Source organism: Drosophila mojavensis, unplaced genomic scaffold, assembly GCF_018153725.1.
Source record: "Drosophila mojavensis isolate 15081-1352.22 unplaced genomic scaffold, ASM1815372v1 contig_74, whole genome shotgun sequence".
Lineage (NCBI taxonomy): Eukaryota > Metazoa > Arthropoda > Insecta > Diptera > Drosophilidae > Drosophila > Drosophila mojavensis.
In genome coordinates, this window is record NW_025318899.1 from 3,725,170 (window position 1) to 3,750,176 (window position 25,007).

Here is a 25,007-nt window from a genome sequence, read left to right on the forward strand (position 1 = left end):
TACCGCCCTGCGAGGACATTTTTACTTGGACTGGCAAAGGCAGTGCACTCAAGTGAAATATGTTTTAAAATTGCCGAGGCGTGTTTGGTGGCGTCAAGTGGTGCTGTTGCTGCTGCCAGTGGGAGGGAGGATGGCGAAGGGAGAGCGGCATGTGTGCAAACACACATTTCCGTTGCATGCAGCGCCACATCCGACGCTGATAATTAAGTTTTGCTTCCCTGGCAAGGGGGACGCAAGCTAAAGGACAGACTAGTCTGGGCAGTGACGCGCATTAAGTCACCCATAAAGCAGCCACACACACACACAAACACCACACACAGACAACGACTCCCCAACATATACCAACGAGTCGCTATGCTTGTTGGCCTGCGCTTTAATTGATTTTCCAGTTGGCCACGTTATCAGCATTTGCCTGTTTGGCAGCTGTCGTCTACTGTCTGCTGTCTGCTGTTTGCTGCTTGGATTGTCATTTTTCTGTAATGTGAAATCAATTGTTTACTCGCGTGTGACAAGCCTGTTTTACATATCCTGCCTGTCGTGTCCTTCACAACTGAAAGCTGCGTTAACGCACAGCTCCAATTAACTGACCCCAAAGCTCACCTCAGCTACGCAGCTCAAATAGGCGTGCGTCTTAATTGTTGCCCAGGGGCTAATCATCCGAGAGAATTGGGAATTCTCTGTGTTGTAATACATGCATTCAGCTCAAGCTGACTTAATGGCCTTATATATACAACTTGATGAGCATTCACATTATACAACTTCATTAAGATAATGCAAATAATTATGAAAGCAATTTAAAATATTTCTTTAATATTACTTTGCATATTACTGAGCTTTAAAGCCATGAATTGACTTTTCAGTAGTTTTCATTGTAACCTTATACAAACAAAAAGACATACACACAACACATATGTACAGACACAAACATTCATACACTTACAGCAATATTTCATGGCTCGTCCCAATATCAAAGTACACTCACAGAGCTGCACGACATAATCGGAAGTAAGAGCAAACAAAAAAAAAACAAAAAAAATCACAAAGATAGCCCACAACAAAATAACAAATAAAACAAGTAGAAAAATGAACTGTGGATAGGCGAATAGTGAATGCGCTTTCAGGAAATCAAGGAAATCTTTATAATGATTGACTGATTGATTCTTATATATAAGTACAGTAGAATCCCAATAATTCGAAACGGCAGGGAAGTCTTTTTGTTTTTTTTTTTTTTTTTTTTTTTTATTTATTTTTTTTTGGATTTACACAGAAATTTAAATTATCGAGAATTATTGAGAATGAATTTCTTTAAGGGTATAGAATCTTTTTCGATTTATCGCAATTTTCGATTTATATATATTAATATATATATTAATTTAAAATAATCCCATATATCTTCTCTCTATACAAATTATATCTACAACTTCTTATGATGTTTTCTAAAAATTTATACTGATGCTGTGAATATATAACTTAATTCCTTTAATTATCTTATAAAACACAATCAATGCCTTCACTAAAATATCCCAAGCAAGAGTATTTACAAAAAAAAATAAATAAAAAAAAATAAAAAAATGAGTGCAAAGGAAATTTTGCGACAGTTGCTGCCAATGTTGGCGCCTGACATTCATTTCATATATATGTATATGTGAATAAGCGTTTCCATGTATGTGTGTGCGTGTACAGTTGTATCTATATGTAACTATGCCAGTGAATGAGTGTAGCTGGGAGAGCAGCGAAGTCCGCTTTGATAAAGTCATTTCATGTTCAGGCCCAGGCAGCAGGTCGATGGAAAGACTGCGGCAGTGGCTCGATGAGGCACCAAATACCAAGTCCTGGACAGAAACCAGAAGCAGAACCTGGCAGACGCGCTAAATTATTGTCGAGCATTTGCAGCATTTTCCTCATTTCTCATTTTTCATTTTTCATTTCGTTTTTCTTTCATCTTCATTTTATTGCCAAGAAACGTGTCGTCAATGTGTGCAGGGCTATGAATTATTGATTCGATGCGCAGCTGGACAACGTGGGCCAGTGGGCGTGACAACGATTAATGCCTGGCCCGGCTCTAAGAGCAGCGCAATTAGTGAGCAGCCAGTGATTGCAGCTGGGCTTATCTGTGTGTGTGTCGTCGTGTGTATGTGTGTGTGAGTGGCACTTGCCCCATGTGAGCTGGCCTCAAACTGAAACTGAAACTGAAATTCAACCTCAGATTCAACTTCAACTTTAACTTTCAATCCGACTTTGGCCGCCAGCGTCCATTTCGCTGGGGGCCAATCAGCTTCATAAACTGAATGCGCATATTTCATGTTGGTCGAGCTGAATAAATTTCACTGCGCTTTCATATTTTATGAACGAAGGGCAATGGGCGTGAGCGAGCGACCGACCAGCCAAGAGGCGGACCGAAAAGGCAGCCAAAAGATAAAGAACTAATAGAATTGTAAGTGAAGGCGCTTGGGCAGTCTGACTTCTGCCTTATATGTAACTATCAATAACTGATAATATACCCTGTAAATAGTAACAGTAAAGGGTGTATTGACAATATGATGGATACTAAAATAAACTATTTATGTATTACTGTTGACTTTTTTTCAAGAGGAATGGAAATGCTGCTCGGTAGATTTTTATACAGTCTTAAGAAAAATAAGCATTATTATATATGCAAAATTTATGAATTTCCTTAACTGCCGCCAGGGTATCTGTTAGTCATATATTTACAGCAACCCCTTAACCATTTTTATATGTATTTTCAATGTGAAGTTTGTTACGTGAGTCGCTAGTCAACTATTCATGACTGCAACAGTTGTAAAAGTTGGTTTTCGAGTGGGGACTATGTGGCGTATGAGCAATTTCTGTTATCTGCTCACTGTGTGTGTGCGTGTAAGTGTATGTACCACAAAATGTGCTACAAGCGCCCACAAGTTGCTAGTCGAGTTGTTGCTGCCGTAGCTGTTGTGGCAATGTTCAAGCGAACATTTGCTTGACTTCCAGCTACATAATAGACCTACAGCACAAACAAACAAAAACGCCAAAGTGTCAGACTAGCTGAGGCTGTGTGTGTTTATGGATGCTACGTGTGTGTGTGTGTGTGTGGGTAACTGGGTACAACTTTCACTGCGTGGGACGAGACAGGGACAGTGACCTCATATGACAATAATTCGACGCATTTGTGTCACATGGCACAACGCAAAGACCCAACAGCAAAAAGCGCAAACGTCAACAATTGCGAGGCGCAGACCAGGCCAAGCCAAGCAGAGAGCCCAAACCGCCCACTTTTAGCCTAGGCAATTGCCGTGCCCGGACATTGTGTTTGTTTCTGTGTATGTGTGTGTGTGTGTGTGTGCGTGTCCGTTTTTGGTATCTCTGGCAGGCATTTTGGCCGTCTTCCGCTAGCAGCGTAAGTGCGACATATTTGCCTGGCTAATTTTCGCACACTGAGACAGCGCGTCGCAGGACATGCGGTTCGAATGTCCTGGCCCTATGTGAACCGTCATCCGGTTTTGGGCTCACATTTTCAGCCACATTATATTTTTGCTCTGCTCAACTGAGAATGTTTCTGTTCTCTTTCTTTTTTTGTGTCCCTTTTTTTCTTTACCCAGCTGCTCTAAATAGGTGCCTAAGCAAAGGGTTCTGTAATTATGTCACGAAATATTTGAGGCATAACAGGAGATATTTAAGAGTCCATTATATAAATACTTGCATTTTTACGCAGTGTTTGTAAATATAGTAAACTAACAAGGCTTTTGGCCTTAAATTTATTACAAAAACTCATGCAAAAATAGATTAGGTTTCACTTTTAAAGAACAAAGATATATATTTAAGGTTATTTGTAGATTATATAGATATTTACATAAACATCACTGAGATAATGACTTTCTCTAAATGTCTCTGCTCTGCTTTGCTATGCAATCAAAACTGTTTAGGGTATTCCATATTCAAGATTCCCACGATAATATTTTTCTTCTCATTCTCTTTTGCATTCCTTTTCGTTTCTGCTTTGCTTTCTAGCACCTCTCAAGCGCTTTGCTTTGCTGGCTCTGTCATCCTCAGCTCATTGTCATCGTCCGGTTTTCTGGTTCCGTTTTCGTTTTCGGTTAACAAGCAGCAGCTGCCTTACGACGTTTTCCATTCGCCATCAGCCTTCAACTCTCGCTTTTTGAGCTGAGCAAATCAGTTTATGGTTTTCGCTTTTGTTTCTTTTTTTTTTTTTTGTGGCTTACGATTTTGATTTGATGGCGGTTTGGCTGTAAACGTCAAATGTTTTCTCTGATATGCAAAGCGCTTGGCGCCTGTTTTCCTTTATAGGTTTGTCTATAAAATAACAAGCTTAAATCGAATGCGCTGGAGCGTGCTTCTTGTCGATACGGCTGAAATGCTTGAGAGCAGCACAGCGCCTGGGTCACAACAAAAAATTGGGTAGACTAACACGGCATATTGTTGTTGTTGTTGTTTATATTGCTTTGTATTTGTTGATTTGTGAGCGACACGAGCCACGTGATGCCCAAATCAATTCGCTCATTAATCAAATGGCAAAGATTAATTAACTGCGCGCTCTTGGAGTGGAAGTGAGGAGGGTCTGTGGAGTGGCGTGTCGAGTGTGGCATTGTGTATGCATAAATGTCACACATAACAGCACTCATACGCACTGTAGTGCCACATTTAACACATCGCTCGACGGGGGCTGCTGGGCGCTGCTGGGCGGAGGGAAAGCTCGGAGTCCCGCTACTTGGCCCTATTGCATGCTGGCAGGAAGGCAGCAGGCAGCAGGCAGCGGGCAGCAGGCAGCAGTCAACGAATGCGCGTGGCATTTAATGAAGCGTAAATGGTAATTGACGACTCAAAAGTAAAGCCTCCCATGCCTGGTGACCCAAATGTGCGACGGCATTCGACAAGCGTTCGAGCTGGTTCATTAGAATGAATGTCTGTCCCCCTAGACTACCCTGCCCTACCCTAGCCTAGCCTAGCCTAACCTATCCTAACCATGCCCTACCTCTACTACAGCCACAGTAGATAGAATTTTCGCTCCAATTGAAAGACGCATGAAGCTGGGGTGCAGGCACTCATATCGTTTCGTGCCAGTAAACAAATACAAAATGGGGTTTTGAGCAAATTGAAAAGCGACGCTCAAGTATTTGACAGGCGGCCAATACAATGAAAATCAGAAACAGCAACACCACCAACACCACCAACACCACCAGCACCAGTAGCAGCAACAGTCCCGGCAAGTGTCATAAATACATTTTTGTCACCTGCACACGAAACGGACATCGGCTGCGATTCGATTCGAGTCGAGTCGAGCCCCAGCCACAGGAATTTTTAGCACACTCTGTGCTAAATACTCACCAACAACTCTGACTCTCTCTCAGTCTCTCTCTCTCTCAGTTTCTGACTTCCACTCTCTCTTCAACTCATTTCCCCTACTCGAAAGCTTGCGAGGTAAGCTTTATTCCTGAAGTTCAGGCCAGGCAACAAAATGTTAACGTGTCGCACAATGCGCAAGGTCAGTGCAAGCTGGAAAAGGTAAAAGCTGGAAGGGGCTGCTGCTGCTAATGCTCTTACTGCTGCTGATGCTGCTGCGGTGGCTGCTGTTGCCATTGCAACTGCTGCAACGCAGCAAAAGGAAAAAAAAAAAAAAAGAAAAGCTCTTTGATCATTTGCCATGAGAAATGGCGCTACCCTAACAACGGCAGCCAGCTCTTGCTCTGCCTCTCCTCAACGGCTGCTCAGCTGCTGCGGACTATGCTCATCTGCTGCCGCTGGCGCTGCTACTGCTGCTGCTGCTGCTGCTGCTCTGTTGATAACAAAGTTTTTGCACTCTCACGCAAAGCTCTGCTCCTGGATAAAAAGGATGCGCGCTGCCAGCACACTTTCAGTTGGATTCTGAGCGAGGCAGCGGCAACAGCCCAAATTGAAGAAGCAGCAGAAGTCGGAGATAAAACTATATATATGCATATATATATATATGAGAACGCAGCCTGGATGGCCAAGGAGTGCTAGCTAGGAAACTAGCCCAGAGTAGTGTGTGTATGAGTGAGTGAGTGAGTGAGTGAGTGTGTGTATGTGTATACATACAATTCAATTTGTTTAAGTGTATGAGCCGCGAAAGAAAAGTGGAAAAGTGGAAGTGCGTGTACTCTTCTCCTTCTCTCTCCATCTCACTCGCTGTGGTCATGCAATTGGCTGGTGTAGCCAAATAGTTGACTGTTCCGCTGCCTGCCCGCTAGCCACACTCACAGCACACAAATTTTAAGCGCAGCGTGCACCACCGTGGTTTGAGCCAGCGACGCACTAGACGCCTCGCACAACCGTCGCACTGGCGTCGTTTTGTGAGCGCGGCTTGATGCCCGACTCGATGATGGATATGGAGCATCGGGATCATCAGCTGCATCGACCACTTCATCCACAGCAGACGCACCGTGTGGTGGCCACCAGCAGCACCAGCACATTTGCACCGCCAGCGCCAGCGCCAACAGCGACCGTTGAGGCGGCATCAACGACAAGCGACAGGGACCACCAGCTGCCCATAACAGGCACACCAAGCATGCAGCACCATCACCAGCAGCCACAGCAGCAGCAGCAGCAGCAGCAGCCGCCGCCGCAGCAGTTGCATTTGCAACAGCAACAACAGCCTCCTCAATTAAGAGAACGCGAACACCACCAACAGCAACCACAGCAGCAGCAGCAGCAGCAGCAGCAACAGCAGCAAATGCAGCAGCAGCCAATCCAACAACAGCAGCAGCAGCAGCTACCGCTGCCACATAGCCATCATGCGTTGATGCAGCAATCGCATCAGCAGCAGGCCATACACAGAGCCGAGCAGCGACGAGGTGAGTGAGGAAGAGTGCATAGTGCAAATGCCTGGGAAATGCCTGTACATATATTAATAAACATATATACACAGATACATATATAGAGATATAACTAATTGTGTATATATCAAAAAGAAATTGAAGCTGCTTGCTGGCTTTTTTTTTCATTTTTATTTTTATTTTTTTTTTTTGCTTTCATTTTATATTTAATTTTTCAGTTGAAAACATTCTTTATGAACTTGTTGCGCGGCTGCCCTTAAAAATATGCTACACAATTTTTGAAGCGCTGCTTTTTAATATCTTCATGAATTCTTAATGTACATAAAATTCTACGAGGGTAGTCTGAAGAATTGGTGAACTTGGCATAGCGCAAGACTAAACTCTATAAATGTTTTAGTTTTTTCCTTCTCTCTTGATTTTAGTAGTATTTTTTATCACTTCCCATTAATTTCACTTATTATATTTTAGTTAGATCAGACATAGAATTTTTTTGGTTCGCCCTCGCATTTATTTTTAATGGCAATTTTTGTTGCCAATTTCATTAGCGTAAATGGCAAACGTTTTGTACTCACTTCACTCAACAGGCTCATCATTTATTGATGCAATTTCGCTGCCAACTGATCAGAAAAAAGCTGAACGGAAACTTCTCATATACAAAGTATATATTTTCCAAGTCCTGCCAGCTGCTAATCATGTAGAGCGGAGTATTTATGGGTGTGTTTGTGTGTGTGAGCCTAATGTATCATCTTGTATGCACGTTAATCGCTTCATTAGGCTGAACAAAAGGGTTGGCAGCCGTAAAGCCAGGCTTAAAACATTTTTTGGCATGCACGCATTTTGCATGCAAAATTCAATCAGAGTGCCTCGACAAGAAACACACACACACACACACAGAGAGACTCGTATATAACAAGAGAAACGGCAACAGCAACAGCAACATCAGCCGCAACAACAAAAATAACAGCAGATACAACAACAACAACAACGTGACCCATTTTCAACGTAAAGCTTTTTGCCTGGGGCTGCTGTGCTATGACGTATGCGTGCAGGGGCGTGAAAAGAAGGCGTACCATGTGGTCGAGACGGTGGAAGGGGGGGTGGTCTCTTTGACAGCCGCTGGCTGGTCGGTCATTAAAAAATTATGGACCACATGCTGTTTTTTGGCTGGCAGCGCGTATTAACGCAACGCATTTACATTCACGAATTATCATAAGCGCAAAAACCAATCTTATCTTTATCAAATGAGTTACAAATTTATTCAAAAGTAAGCAAATATAGCTTAAATTTTAAGTTATTACAAAAATGTTTAATGCCCTGGGAGAAAAGCGTAAAAATGCGAACAGAAATTTATGCTCGAAATATAAATGGTATAAAGAAGAAAAATAATTGAATAGAGAGAAATGCAAGATATGGAAAAGTATAAAAATATGTACAGAAATTGATGCTCGAAATATAAATGGCATTTATATAGGTGGAAAAAAATGAAAAGGAAAAAATATTCGAAATGACAGAAACGTAAGATATGTAAAGAAAAAAATATATATAAAAATAATGAATGAAAAATGAACATTAACAATATATAAAAAAAAATTAAATAAAATAAAAAATTATAATATATGAATATTCAACTGCAGTCAGATATAAAATTGAATAAAATATATATCAGACATTAATCAGATGTTTAATTTTACAATTAATATATTCATACATATATTGAAACCTATGTATATTGTACAGTATTTTTGTATATATTGTCTAACTAATTGTAACGTTCACTACTTGAAAAATGTACTAATTCAAAACGTAAATTTTGTTCCGCCAGCTTACAAACTTTACCACTTTTGCAACTGATTTACTCTGGCTAAGCTCTTACTTAACTCTATACATATTGCGAGCGCCTATTTAACCTAGTTTTAAAAGTTAATTTAACCGTAAGCCAACTACTCGACACTGCGCTACACAGCTACAGCGCTCTAATGTCTTTCCTCTCACAGAGTGCATTAGCTGACTTAACTCGACTGATTGCGAAAAATGTAACGCAAAGGGCCTAGGCTAATATCTATAATACTTGTTTCCCCTTCCAACTAATTACAATTTGATGCTGGTTTATTTTTAAATTTAGCTCTCTGGCTATAAATCTATTACCACAGCCACAAACACAAACACACACAGACACATAAATAAGAGACCTTCATTTGTCAGCTTTCAACCAACACCTCGTTCCCATTCCATTCCATTCCCATTTCCATCCGCATCCGCATTCTCATCCGCATTTCCATCCGCACATTCAAATTCGACGTCAACGCCATTGCAATTATTTCGAAATCAATTTCAATAAAAGTTTCGTGCGGGCCCAAGTTGGTCCTTGGGCAAAATGTTTAACAGCTTGTTGGCTTAACGTGCTCTTCTATAGGTAGTTACCCACAAATACCCATCAAAGTTGCCATTGCGCAGAGTTTCAGCTATTTGCAGCTTTTGCCACCCAGGCTTTTGGTTTTGATGTCTGTGTGCCTGTGCCTGTGTCTGTGTGGGTGTATGTTTGTGTATGTTTGTGTGTGTGAGCTCGTTAAAAACACTTTGCTTGACGCTGAGCGCTTGGCATTGTTGCAAGTTCTCAATGAACTGTAATTGAAACCGAAACGGAAGGCGGGCGAAGAGCAAAGCAACTACAAAAAAAAAAATTGTAAGCGACACTAATTGCCAGTCGCAGTCGCAAGCCAAAAACCGCAAGACAAACTGTAACTGTAACTGCAACTGCAACTGCAACGGCCGCAATGCGCGGCAAATAGCATTTAAATGCATGGCATGCAACATTTATGATTTTTTGTTTTTGCCGCTTTAGCTTTAGTTCCAATTAACTAATTAGTGGCTTTTGCATGCAGCGAACACGTCATCAAAAATTATGACAACAATCCAAAAATGACAAAAGTAAACTGAAAGAGTATATGCCACGCCCCACGACCCACGACCCGCGCCCCGCGCTCGCGCCCTGCGCCCCCCCAGCCCACTCCTCAAGTCCTATTAATTTTTCAAATATATTTGATTTATCGTATTCTTCCAGATACACAAGCAAAACATTCACATGGATTTCTCTATTGTAAGTCGCACAAATTTGGAAAAGCAAGTGAAGATTGAATACAGAATAAAAAATAAAAAATAGAATGAATTTTTATTTTTATTTTAAATGTTAATTGTATAATTTTTTACCTTTTCATTTATTGGCAAAAAAAGAAAGAAATACTTGAAGAGTATTTTCAATGAATTTGAATAGTGGAACTCTCTCATGCCAATGCTTGGCCAAGAACTGAAGAAGACAAAAACAAGAATAAAATATATAAATGATCAATTACCCTATCCACATTCCCAACAGACAGAACCATACAAAAATACACAGAACTAAAGCTTAACTACTTTTTAACTACGATTATTTCCTTATTACATATTTGTTATTTGAACTTCTTTTACTGCTACTATCTCTAACTTTTTTATGGTACAACTGTCGCGCGCTCCTAAGTATGCTACAGTTTCTTAGTATTCTTATTTTTTTGATAAAGTACCCCGATGTATAACAAACTATTTTTGATATCTCTCTCTCTCTCTCTCTCTCTCGGGGCCTCGACTTGTTGAAGGCAACAATAGAAACTTGCGAATTTTCGTTGGCTAAACATTTTTTGTGGAAATTTTATATTTGGCATTTGACATTTTTTAGCGTCGTCGCGAGATATATACAGCTATATAAGAATATAAATATATATACATGTTTTGAGTTCTTTTTTTCTGTGCGTGTTTGTTAACTCGATTTGAACTTTGCAGCATTTTCGCTGTGTTGCTTCCATTTTGCGCTATAATTTCTCCTTTTCTCTGCAGCGGACGAGGAAATCAGCGACAAGGCATCAACATGCGGCAAATTGCTCATATTTCTATCCGTGGCACTAGTGATAATGACGCTGCCCTTCAGCCTGTTCGTCTGCTTCAAGGTAAGCCCCATTGTCAATCAAATGCAACTCTCTATTCAAATTGCAGTGGGTCACAATTTAAATATATATATATGTGTATATGCAAAGTGAAAGGACGTGACTGCAATGGCAATGAGCCAGGGCTTAGCGAGTGACTGACTGACGCACGAATGGACTTGAGGATTATAGCTGGTTTTGAATGATTGATGGATTGACTAAGTGTGCGATTAAATGACTAAAGGCTTTACTCATTGAAACTATTAAGATATGACTGGCTGACTCTCTGGCTAACTGGCTTATCATACGACTTATTGATGAACTGACCTGCCCTGTGATACAGTATCAGGGACTAAATGACAGACTGACCACTGATAGATTGTTTGATTGACTAACTCTCATATTGAGTGATTGACTAATTGCATAATAATATGATATTGGATATATTTAAAGATTGACTCAAAAACTTTTTGATTGACTGATTTTTAATCGTTGACTTACTAAATGACTGAGTGATTGACCGACTGACTGACTGACTGATAGCCAGAAAAAAGCTTGCTAATAGATTGAGCGATTGGCTAACTATTAGCTTACTAATTAATCAAAAGACATACTGATTGCCTGACTGCTTGATTAACATAAAAAAGTCCCGATTGATTGATATGAAAACTCAGTGATTCCGAAAATAATTGACCAACTAAGAGATTGACTAACTGATGAGCTCAACTGTCTAACTGACCATTTAAGTAAATTACTTATGTATAATGCATTACCATTAGCCAGAACAGAAACCATTTGCTAACTGACTAATCGATGGCCAACACACAGACAGCCCGAAGAGTCCGAAAAAAAACTAGATTTTCACTGAAATAACTAGCTTATGATAATGCAATTAAAGCATCTTCCGTCTCTCACTTGACTCGGAAATGGAAACATGGAAAATCTTGGTATAAGCTCATGTTTTTATTATCGATTGCAAGTGCCAAGATAATTTTAGCTCAGCTTATCGTCTGACTGATTTAATTTATGTTCAGCCATTTTTTGTCGAGAAAACTCTGGCAATTAGTTAAAACGAAGCTTAAAAATGCATTTAAATAGGAATAAAGGAAAAAGTGTGCAAAGTGATAGATAACACAAAATGAAGAGGAATTTACTCAGACAAAGATGGATAATAGCTAGTTAGTAATGCATAATACTTTATTACGCATGAAATGCCAGCTGAGCTATGCAGATAAATCATTATTAAAAAAAAAAATAAAAAAAAAAAAAAGTGCTGCAGCTGCAGGCTAAAGAATAAAATTCCCTAAGAAATTGCAGCTCATGGCCGTTGCTTGCCGAGTTTTCAATTTCATTTTGCACATTTTACTCACGTTTCGTTGCCCCCCTCTCTCTCTCTCTCTCTCTCTCTCTCTCACTCTCTTTCCTTTTCTCGCTCAATCTCTCTTTTTTTTTACAGGTGGTGCAGGAATACGAGCGCGCGGTTATCTTTCGCCTGGGTCGACTCATGCAGGGCGGCGCCAAGGGTCCAGGTGAGTGAAGTGGGGAGGCTGGGAGCGCCTGGGGCTGCAGCTATGCAAATTGAAGTGTCGCTGGCGTCGTGAATTTGTGTTAATAGCTGCACTTGCTCCAAATTAGCGTCAACTTGTTTTTATTTTTGGGGGCCACACCGCTGGAGTGGCTGTCACTTTCAACGCTCTACGCTGCCCAGCTGTAGATTATGACTTGCAAAACTGTTTAAATGCCCTATAATGCATTGTCTCTTTCTCTCTTCCTTTCTCCCCCCTTTTCTCTCTATTCTACTTTGCAGGCATTTTCTTCATATTGCCCTGCATTGATTCGTATGCACGCGTCGATTTACGTACTCGCACCTACGATGTGCCCCCACAGGAGGTAAGTCCGTTGCTATTTTCTTTTCTATTCTTTTTTTTTTTTTTTTTTTTTGGCAGCAGCAACAACTTTTCTCTATGTGTTGTTGTTGTTGTTGATATACTCTCTCAGACACACACACATACAAATCAGCACACACATACATATATTCACCAACACCTACACAGCTGACCATTTAAACGCTGCCAACTAAAAAAAAAAAAAAGAAAAACAAGTGAAATACTTTAAAAACGAAAAACTTTTAGCTTTTGCCACACAATTTGTTTACCAAAAATTTTGATTTGTTTTTGGCCCCCAACTAAACACACACACACACGCACACACTACACAGCTACAATTACTGTTAGACGTTGCTCATATGACAAGGCACACACACACACACACATATGCAGCATACGCAACTGGAGCGTAAATTACGCATACGCAACGTTTTCTTTTCTTTGCTTTCGTTTCGTTTCCTTTTGCATAGCTGTGTATGTATTTTCCTTTCCATGTGTTGTTGCTCTTGTTATTGTTGTTCTTCTTCTTCTTCTTGTTATCGCATGTCATGCTGTTTACTTTGGTTTTCATTTCAGTTGCTTTTCTTTCTTCTTGTCGTTTTTTTCCTTTACGTTTTCCTGCGTAACTGTGTTTCCTTCCAGCTCTCCCTCTCTCTCTCTCTACTCCGCTTTCCTTCTTTCTGTCTTTAACTTTTCACAAACAGCTAAGATACTTTCCTAAGCCACACACACACACACACACACCACACAACTAACAGGAGGAAGCAGCAACAGCAACAGCAACAGCAGCAATAGCAGCAGCCGCAGCTGCACTTTAGTTGCTATTGCTCACTTTTCTTTTTGCATTTTGTTTGCGGTCACACACACACACACATTTTCACACTCTAATATTCTTGATGTTGTTGTTGTTGATAGTTGTATTTGTTGTATGCTTTAAATGCTATTTACATATATGGTAATCGTTGTCGTTTTTAATGTTGCCAATTTAGTTGTTATCATAATTGTCATTGGTTATGCACTATCCCACAACACACACACACACACACAGACACGCACAACACACACACATACACACACATTCACACACATTCACACACATGCAAAACATATGCGTGTTCCATTTTATTTGATTTTCATTTCTATTTCTATGCATTTGCCCGCCTCATTATTTATTGGCTTTTAATATCATAATGCGCGTGGCAAGGTTTAACGAAGCGCAATAACTAGAGCAAGGCAAAAACGTATTTAACGATGACGTCACTTGGAGCAAACACAATTATGCTTACGACAACTTTTCACTAGCTTTTCCATATACCCTATTTACATATACATATACATATATATAGAAATACATATATATGTATATATGTATTGGTTTAAATTTTCTTACCAAATTTTTCTGTTCATTCTGTTCGCCAACATTTTTGCAATTTTCCATTATATTTTTATCGTTTTCATTTTTGGGTTTTATCCTTATACCCGGTTTTATTTTTTGTCTTTGGTTATTTTATCCCCTTTTTTTTTTTTGTAAAACGCATGAAGGACACTGCGGCCTCACACAACTGCAACTTTAATGCCAATTTTTACGTTTCCTTTTAACCATCTCGTTGTTGTTGTCGTTGTTGTTGTCTGAAAAATGCATACGAAATGATATTCGTGTCGCATTCATTTATTATTTACTGTTAAATTCCTTCTTTTTCTCTTCGGTTCGTTCGTTTTTCGGTGTCTTTAAGAGTCTTTAAACTTCAACTTTATTACAATTTGCATAGTTGACAAAAATAACTCTGATTGTGTTTTTTTGCCAATTAGAAAACCCCAAAAAAAAATCGATAAAAAAACTAAGCAAATGCTGAGCATATCAACTGAAACTTATAACCTGATGCTCTGTGTTCAGACAGAGCAGCACCCTTACTGCACAGACACACACAGTAATGATGTTTACTAATTGGTTGGGCGGGGCCCAGTGGGGGATGGGGGAAGGTGGCAAAAATCAAAAAGCTGAAAGCAAAAACGAAACTGAACAAAAATTTATAATCAAAATTGGCTCGCTCGATTGAAACTGAAAATGAAAATGTATGTGAAAATATTTGTTCACTGAACACAGGGTATATACACACCCACACAGCAACACACACACAGATACACATTCCAGATACTCACACACGCACATAGCTTAGGTTTTGTGTAGTAAACAGAAAGCTAGCCGGTACACTGAAAGAAATTTCATTGAACTTGAATGCACACACAACAAACAAATCAGTCTATCTCACTCTCTATCTCTCTCTGTCTCTCTATCTCTTTGTGTAATTTTAACTGTGTCTTGCTCACTCGCCCGCTCGTACCAAATAAGCTAAACAGCCTCACAAGCTGCTTGGCACTAAATAAATCCCTCTCTCTCTCTGTCTCTCTCTGTTTCTTTCTCTCTATGTCTCTCTCTCTCTCTCTCTGTCTACCCACGCTCTATAACTCTATATATACCTCTCTCTATATATACTGATTTTGTTTTTGAGCTATGTTGGTTTTGGTTTAGCAAAACAATTGTTTTTGTTATATAAAAAACCCTAAACAATAAAACCCCAATGAAAAAAACAAAAGATACTAATAATATATTATGAAAAAAAAAAAGAACAGTTACACGAATATAACCAAATGCACCTACTTTTTGATATACCCCCACTCTCCCTCCGTTCGAATAATATTTTTGAGAGCATGCTAAATATATATATATTTCCATAAATGTCTATTCTAAAAAGCTTTCTAACTGTCAAAACAAAAACTTAAATAAAATACAAAAAAAACAAAAACAAAAAAATCCAAAAAATCCAAAAATAATATAAAAACAAAAAGAAAAACTCTTAAAACTCGTACATACACACACTCATATACATACATACATACATACATACATACATATACATATTGTTGGTTCTGAAATTAAGTCCAAGTACAAATCATTCGATAATGGAATATCCAACATTTGTTGTTTTCATTTATTGTACAGTTTTAGTTTAGTTCACACAAACAATCACACACACACACATACATATATATACATATACATACGTACTCACACATACATGATCGTATATACATGCTTTATAGTTTCCGACAAATTTATGAAATATATTCGTATATTGATTGTACTTTACCAAACTAACTAAATAACCGTTAACATTTGTTCTGTTTGAGCACTAGCGAAGGACGCTAAAACAAACGTACGCACCCCAACAATAAAAGAGATCATGCATATATATATATATATGTGTATAACTATATATATTTATCCAAATATATATTGTGTATATATATATAGTCAGATATGCCGACAAATACAATTATATATATATGTGATGTATATATATATGTATAACAAGCAAGCAATCCATGTCGAGTTCATCTATGTGTGTTTTGCGTGGTTTAGGCTGTTTAAATGTGGGTGACACTCCAACAACAAATTTATAAATACTAAAAAAGAAAAATACAAAAAGAGCAAAAGCAAAATCGCAGCAACAAGAAAAACAAAAACAAAAACAAATTTCGCACGCATGAAAATCAAAGAAGAGCAAAATGCCGCCGCCCGCTCGCCCAACGTAACTGTAAAACAAATAGCTTTAGCTCAGTCAACACTAGAAACTAGTAAATGTATCTCTATACATAGAAATATGCATATATTTATATAAATATATATAGTACCAAGCAACATCGGTGTTTTCGTAACACCAAGGAAAGCTAAATGGAAAATGCATTAAATCGCATCTTTAATTCAATTCCCGCTACTCTCTCTAGTTCCACACTATTGCTATCTCTCTCTCTCTCTCTCTGTCTCTATTTCACTCACCGTATATGCCTCGCCCCCTGTCTACCCTTAGCCTACTCAGTCATAGTCAGCTATATGCATCCGGTTTTAGCTATGTTTTTCAGTTGAAATATGATTTACATTTGGATGAAAAATAAGAGAAATATAAATACAAATAAAAATAACAGAAATTTCTAGCTAAACGCTGTGCAAATTGTAATAAATTATCAATTATACAGTTATATATATATATGACAAACAAAACTCATTAGTTTAGCTGTTACAGTGTATAAACAAATATGTATGAAAATTGTTAAAAATCCATTTGTTTCAAATTAATTAAATTCCATGAAATTATATTAATTACAAATTTATAATTTATCTATTGTTCAGTTCATGTTCGTTCCATTGTTCTCTCTCATTTATACTCTATAGATATGCCATGCACACACATACACACACAATTCACACATAGATACCTGCGCCATTTCAACAATTTACAGCCAATTTATTTCACCCTCACTCACACACACACACATACACACACTCACACTATCTCTCGTCTATTGTTCGAATTGTAAGCCTTTGTTCTCGACAAAAATTGATTTAGAGCGAACTACATAGACAGACTATGCAGAATAAATTTCAGCATTTCTAAACACTCACATTTAAGAACTTAAGCGAACGATAAATAACTTAAGCAAGTGGCCAAAAAGTTGGTGGCCAGAACAGTTAACCGAGCTAAAGTTAAATAAAGCTGCAAATGGCTAAAATTGTAGAGTTTTTCTTTTCTATTTGTTTAGTCCACTCTCTAAGCGGGTCAAGTGAGAAAGCGAATTAGAATTAAGTATACGCAAAGTGGACCATATTAAATCATTTCACTATAATTAAGTATACGCACAGTTGAGCGCATTCAATTCAATTAAGTATGCGAAAGGACTTCACTCATTTTCAATTGATTTTCAGTTGATTTTTATGCTAATATGGAAAAATCAAAATGTTTTTCCTTATTTTTTGCATTTGTGTGGCAAGCGCATAAAAATACTTGAGCAGCAGCCACCGAATGATGCTAAACAACATTGACACCCGGCCCAGAGTGTACAATAAAAAGCGGTCTAGACACGACACGCCACGCCCACCCGTCCCCCATAATGCCCAAGTGTAACCGCCCCGAAATGTAGCCAGGTCGTAAAAATCTCAACTTGGGAGAGCGCAAAAAAAGAAGAAGAAGAAGGCGTAGAAAACTTTTGCCTTTTGGTGCAAATAGTTTTGATGGGCTTTCTCAAACTGTTTGAGTTTCGAGTTTTCGGGGTATAAGCGCTCAGCTCATGTTTTTTCTTTTCTTGCCTCCTGGGCAGGTCAACAAAATACGAGAATTCCGATAGCGGACGAGTGAGATAGAAGGTTGTAAGTAAGTAAAGAGAAGATAGAAGACGCGAGTAAGTAAGCAGCAGGAACCAAAAAAAAAAAAAAAAAAAACATGTACAAAAGAAAACATATATCGTTATCTCTATCTATTTGCTACCCCCCTCTCTCTCTCTCTCTTTCGCTCCCTCTCTTGCCTATAACTTATTTATAAACATGCTGTACTAACAACCTAATGTTTTTTTCCTGTACTTTTAAGTTCATTTCGTCGTTTTGTCTGCCTCTTCATTTGCAATAATTTGATTTCATACTCTTTTGTTGTTGTAAATAATTCTGTACTATATTTAGACTATATGCATATATCAATATATATGTATATAACAATATCAATACATACGATTTTTGCGCAATAAACATACCTATATATTATACACTGTAACGTCAAAGCTCTTGAGTTTGCTCCACGTATCGCTATCGAGCTCATATCACAAAGCAATATAAAAATAAAGAAAATAAATACAAACAAAAACAAACCACAAACTAAGCAACTTGTATCTTGTCTCTTGTATGTGAAGCGCTTGACATAAGCAGCTAAAATGTGAAACACAATAGTCAAAAATAAAAGGGCAATGAAAAATGGCTTTATGTATAGCATATAAACACACACATACACTCACACCAGCCAAGGCAATAATCAACATAAAAGCCACGATTTTCGCTTGTCTGTAGACCATATTGTATAGCGTCTCTCTCACACTCGCCCTCTCTCTATCTGTCTCTGTCCCTCTCTCTCTCTCTCTCTGTTTGGCGTCAAAGTTTGCACTCTGCACTTAGCTCTAATAAGGCAAATACCACAATCACGTTCACGTCCAAGCGCCAGCTGAAGACGCTCCAAAACAAGTGCATTTCGTGTGCATTATGCTATTCTAAGCAAAAGTGCAGCTGCAGCAGCAGCCACTAAATTATTCATATTTAGATGCAAGATACGAGCCAAGCACAGATACAGCTGCAAAAGTGTGTAGCAACTTTTATCAACGGCTTTGCCGCCGTGTGGATACTCTTGTGGATGAAGTTGAAGTTGGAAATACGCTATAGTTGATACACAGCAAGTCGTTTCTATATCATATACACATTGCTATATGCAAAGCTCTTTTAATATCTTCAACCTTCTTCTATAAACCAACTCGAATGTATCTAATTTATGTAGTCCACTCTTACGACTCCACAGCAAGGGTATACAAATATGAAAGCTTTAGCTTATATGCAGCTTATCAGCGCACACACACACACACTCACCAATAGACACACGCACACTGACACTGGCAAACAATAATATGCATAATCTAAATAAAAGAATAACAAGCAAACAAAAAAAAGCAATGCAACAATAGAGCAACAAGAAAAATAATAATAATAAGAAAAACGCAAGCAGCACGCAAATAGAGACGAACTAGCAAGCAAAAAAGAATACCAAAACAATATAAAACAAATAGCAAAGAAAACATAGAACAAAAAAAAAAAAAAAAATCCACTGCATCTTGTAGGTTCTCACAAAGGATAGCGTTACGGTTTCGGTGGATGCAGTGGTTTACTATCGCGTATCAAATGCGACCGTCTCTATAGCGAACGTGGAGAATGCTCACCATTCGACCAGACTACTGGCACAGACTACTCTACGAAACACAATGGGAACTCGGCATTTGCATGAGATACTCAGCGAGCGTATGACGATTTCCGGCACCATGCAGGTGAGTACCACACACACACACACACAGACACAGACACGCGCATATACACCGACCGGCACACAATTGTTACAAGCAAGGCTGCCTAAGTCCTTTATGGCCCCTGTCTTTTTGCACGTAATTGACTTATGTGCACTGTGCCAACCGCCAACTGTCCAACCCCCGCGCCCCCATCACCATCCGCCAGCTGCCAGAAAGCATGCTGGCTGACTGCCGACTGCCAACTGCCGACTGCTGCTAATTATTCAGCGACTTTAAGAGTTCTGCACGCAAACTGAATACTAAATATTAATTGCTAATTGCAAGTTTTGCAGCAGCTGCCAAAAAATATAAATAAAAGACAGGCACGAAATCTGCCGTCATAAGCTTGGCCAGAAATGTTCAGAAAATCCAAAGTGGCGCTCTACACTTAGCAAAATTAAAGGCAAGTTGCTTGAACTTTTACACTTAGCAGCAAATTGAATTTTGTTGAATTTTTGCTAACAATAAAAAAAAAATTAAATTAAATATGAAATAATTTTTTCAAAAATTTTTCTTGAATTTTTTTTAAATTTAATTTATGAAATTTTTTTATTTAGGATAATTTTAAAAGCCAATTAAAAAATACTTGACCAGAAATTTATTTAATATTTTTTTCCCTTTAGCGGCTAAATGTTGTTTAGCAAAACACCCCCAGTTTTCGCTCAGTGTTGCCTCACTGCAGCATATCTGGACAGTTGCTGCGGCAGTTTAAACCAAAATCCATGAATTTCTAGCTTTTAGCTAGATGCTTTTCAGCCACGACTCCAATTTCAGCTGCTGCTTATTTATTTATTTTGCCGTTTTATGGCCATATGAAAAATAGTTCAAAATCAGGCTGAAAACTCACGTCGAACATGGCTAGAATGCCAAGTCGGGCGAGCTGGCCAAGTTGGCAAACGCGTCGCTTGTGCCAGCAGCAAGTGCTGCAGTTTTCTTTCCTTCCATTCAGTTTAACGGTTTCAAGGATGCTGCAACGACCCACAAAAACAATGTGCAAACAAAAAGAAGCAAAACCAAACCAAACCAAACCAAAAAAAAACTCCCCAAATACGAGCGACAGAAAGAAAAATGTGAAAAGCATCACAGTTAACAGCATGAAAAAAAAAAAAAAAAAAAAAAACGTGTGTGTAAACAAAAACTAATGTGTTTTTCTACTGCTATTTTCAAACACACACTCAAACACATATTACAATTTCGACACACACACACATGCACACACATACATATGCACACACACCTGGCTATGCTATGTGGGCCAAATCATAAACAGGTTCAGCTCGACGAAGCGACCGATGCTTGGGGCATCAAAGTTGAACGTGTTGAAATGTAAGTAGTGCAACTTTTCTGTCACACACACACACACACACACACACATACACACACTCACACTCGCACACACATACACACCCAAACAGTCGCACACCCTTTACACAGGTTTCTATGTCAAAAATGTAGGTTGGGTTGCGTGCCTTCTACCTCTCTCGCACCCTCGCTCCCTCTCTCTCTCTCTAAATTTTTTTTATTACAGTGTAGGCGTGTGTATTGGCCTTTGTCGGCTGTCATAATTTATTATTAAGCGCGCTGTGGGACAAGTGGATGCGCCCGCTGTTCCAGGCTTCAAGGTCTGGCCAGCTGACAGCTTGTCAAACACATGACCAACAAAATGGCTAGCAGCAACAGCAACAGCAACAGCAACAACAACAACAGTTTGTGGTGATGTTTTAGCAGCTGCAATGGCCAAAACAACGTAAAATATTCTTTGTTGTTGCTGCTGGCCATTGGCCCGTGTTGTCTTTTTTTTTTTTTTTGTGGCTCTTTTGTGCGTGCGGCTCTCTATGAAAATTCTGTTACATTTTCTTTATGACAGTCTTCGACGTCAGCTTTACGCATCCGCAAGAAATATTTTTATGAAATTAATCAGCCGATAAATTTTTGTTGTCATCTCCAATAAAATATGGTCAACATTTGATGGCCAAAATGTTGTGGTTGTTGTCGTTGTGGATAGAAGAATAGAAGCCTATGCTCTCATAGTCAAAGTTGATATACCCTTAAGGCTCATACGTATGTATATAAGAACTCAATTTGCTGATCCCTTTCTTGTTGGTCTTGAAGTTGAAATATGTTGTGAGCAAATATTTCTGGGAAATGGATAAATGTAGATTCTCTTGATTCAGCTTCAATACATTTGAAGTATTTGTTGCGCAGTTCATCAAAATACTAGCCACACAACAAAAAGCATGTTAAATTTCCACGCAATTTTCTTCGCACAAGATTTCCTTCATTGAGCGCGCATCAAATTTCCATTGCTCCACAACATTTCGTCTCACATCAATCACACAGATGCTGGGCTAAACAACGTACAAGCATCCTAATGACCTTTACTGTTCGACCCACTCAACTGAGAGCTCAAATGGCATTGAAACTTTGCAGTTCGGGGAATTCGTTGGCGTTGCTTTCTAGTTTACAGCTAACACGAGCACGTTGCCCGGCTGGGCTAAGTGCTTGCAACATGGCTAATAGTAAACTCTTCTTCTCTCCTGGACAAACCACAGCAAGGATGTGCGTTTGCCCGTCCAGTTGCAACGAGCCATGGCCGCCGAGGCTGAGGCAGCACGTGAGGCACGGGCCAAAGTTATTGCCGCCGAGGGCGAGCAGAAAGCATCGAGAGCGCTGCGTGAGGCATCCGAGGTGATTGGCGATTCGCCGGCAGCGCTGCAGCTGCGCTATCTGCAGGTAGGCGTGGTCAACCAATATGCTCATATACTCATATTTTTATATTAATATACATATATACATAGATATAAACTGATATATACCAGCAAAGTCTGTGAACATACATAAATTTTCTTTGTATTTATTTTATTTTGTTTTATGTGGCTTAATGTATATATAAATCATATACACACACACATACATTTTTTATTGCCGCAGACACTCAATACCATATCCGCGGAGAAGAACTCAACGATTGTATTCCCGCTGCCCATCGATTTGATAACATATTTCCTGAAGACTTCGGAGGCAACCACGCAACAGAATGCGGCTGCAGCAGTTGCTGCCCAGCAGCAGCAGGCGCAACAGCATCAGGGAATCATGCAGCAGCAGCAATATGTCCAACAGCAGCAGCAGCAGCAAGCACAGCAGCAACTGATGTCGCCGCCGCCGCAGCAACAACAGCCGCAACAACAACAACAACAACAATATCAGCAAATTTCATCAGCTATGTAAATGAGAATTGCGAGACATAATTAAAGTTTCGGCTTGGCCGAATTTCGAATGCGCTGTGTGAAAACAGAAAGTATATAGGTGAGACAGTTGCAGTTGGTTGTAGCCGACTGCATGATGCTCGTTCATGAAATAAGATATAGAAAATACCAGAATAGAGTCCAATTTATAGAGAAATGTTGCAAAGTTCAGATGAGGTATGCCCCAGAGGGCGTGGACCACAAGCCTTTAAGACAATGTATAGAGTAGCAAAAACAATCAACAGACTTAAATGAAACATATGAGAACAAAGTCAAGCAAACTGAAAAGATTAGCATAGACCAAAAAAACAAGAAAGCTACGAAAAGCGTATGAGGAGTAAAAAAACTAGTAAGTGCTGAAAGATATTTTCTTAACCGATTTGCTATGCTCTCAGGTGCATACCTTATATAAACTTAACACATGTTATCATATACAAACCTATTCTAGATCAAGATACATATTCTCCAGCAAGAATACTCTCCTATATAGTACATCACGAACGAGCATTAAATATGTAGAAAAACTTGTAAAGTGCGCCACTGCCATGTTAATTAACATAGCCTTAACAGAATGTTAGCAGCATTACCTTTGAATATGTACACCCTGTGTTAAGTGTAAGTGCAGCGCATTCCACACACACACACACCCACACACACAGACAAAACAAAAGTACTGCATACAACGATTCAGTATAGAATCAAAAATTACAAACAAAAAAAACAATTTAGTTCTAGACACCAAGAAGTGCGATTCGTATGCATTCGTATATAATGATATACATATATAACAGATCTAGGTACAATACCTAATTGCCCCAAGAATGTCAACAGAGCTAGTGAAAATTCTAAAACCAACCAGTTTTGAGAATATTAAAATGGATTAGTAATCCGATACTAATACATTTTGAAATACTCAAAAATGGTTGGTTTGGTTTTGAATTTTCGTCAAATCTAGTTTATTGACAAGAGTTTTTGAATAGTTTTCGAGGCACATCTATATATTAGTGAGGTTTTTGTGTTTTTGTAAATGTTTAGACGATAAGCGATGTTAATAAAATGAATGCATTAGGTAAATTTCTGATATATATACTGATATATATATATATATATATAGTATACATACTCGTATTGCATTTACAAATTGCTCTATAGCTGTGTGTGCCAATTGTGATAGAACAATTTGTACAGCTCGTTAGCGCAGCAAATCGAAAGGAAAACTAAGATTATGTAACTATATGGCCATAGAGACAAGGAATACTACATATATATAATCGATCTACTGGCGTATATGTATATACAAATATATACTTGTTTACAGAGTTCATCTGATTTGACAGTCAGCAGCCAGTTGAACGGAATTCACTTTCAACAGCTGCCTTATAAGTACGATATATGTATATGAATATATATATATACTACATACATATATAGACCCAATGAAAAGCCAATACAAAACAAAGAACGTTCTCATATACAATAAATAAATGTAATACGAATTTATTGTACATACAATACTCACAAATCGATAAACCAAAACAGAACTGTTTTTTAGAACCTATTAGAACATACAATACGAATATATACATATGTATATTACATATATATATATAAATAAATAGTGCAAACATACAAACATTCTAATCATACGTTGGCCAGTTACGTCGATATAGTTATTATAGTAGGGTTTATCCAAATCGAAATTCAAATTCAAATTCAAATTACAATTGCTTAGAATACATTTGCTTAGTCTTCATTCCAATTCAGATCGTTGCATTAGAAATGCATTAGCAGTTCATTAGCCTTTCACACACTCAGAGTTTACTTTTTCGCGCACTTCATTCAACAATTAGCAAATGAATTCTATATATATATAAATAACAATAATCAATTACATAAAACATACGAGTATATATATTAATTATGTACATTTTTGCCTTTGAACAATTTTTAAAAACGAAACGATTTCATTATTACTTATACATACATATATATATACACATATGTATATATACCTATATTCAAATGAGAAACGTACAATAACAAAAATAAAGCAACTTTTTTGGCATACAAAAAAGCGAAAAACACAAAAATCAAACTCGTTTTAATCCTACATTTTTTTTTTTTTTTTTTGCAGCGAAGAAAGTTCGTAAATTGCTTTTAAGAGCATAAAAAAATGTTATGTCTGCACTTTAA

At 38.4% G+C, this 25,007-nt stretch overlaps 1 protein-coding gene across 10 annotated transcripts in view; it reads left to right on the forward strand.

The window, feature by feature from the left end:
* LOC6581344 (band 7 protein AGAP004871) overlaps positions 1 to 24,259 on the forward strand; it is a 42,551-nt gene extending 18,292 nt beyond the window's left edge. For 4 of the 10 annotated variants that reach the window (XM_044009531.1, XM_044009532.1, XM_044009533.1 and 1 more), the window contains 8 exons: positions 9,865 to 9,900; positions 10,671 to 10,780; positions 12,213 to 12,285; positions 12,564 to 12,646; positions 19,348 to 19,551; positions 20,840 to 20,895; positions 22,122 to 22,302; positions 22,501 to 24,259. In XM_044009531.1, the coding sequence (XP_043865466.1) occupies positions 9,865 to 9,900; positions 10,671 to 10,780; positions 12,213 to 12,285; positions 12,564 to 12,646; positions 19,348 to 19,551; positions 20,840 to 20,895; positions 22,122 to 22,302; positions 22,501 to 22,797 (1,040 nt within the window). In that variant the 3' untranslated portion in view covers positions 22,798 to 24,259. Of the gene's footprint in view, positions 1 to 5,807; positions 6,822 to 9,864; positions 9,901 to 10,670; positions 10,781 to 12,212; positions 12,286 to 12,563; positions 12,647 to 12,974; positions 13,424 to 19,347; positions 19,552 to 20,839; positions 20,896 to 22,121; positions 22,303 to 22,500 lie in introns of those variants that run through there. The other 6 variants (XM_044009535.1, XM_032731918.2, XM_032731919.2 and 3 more) reach the window with 4 other exon arrangements.
* The last annotated feature ends 748 nt before the right edge of the window (positions 24,260 to 25,007 follow it).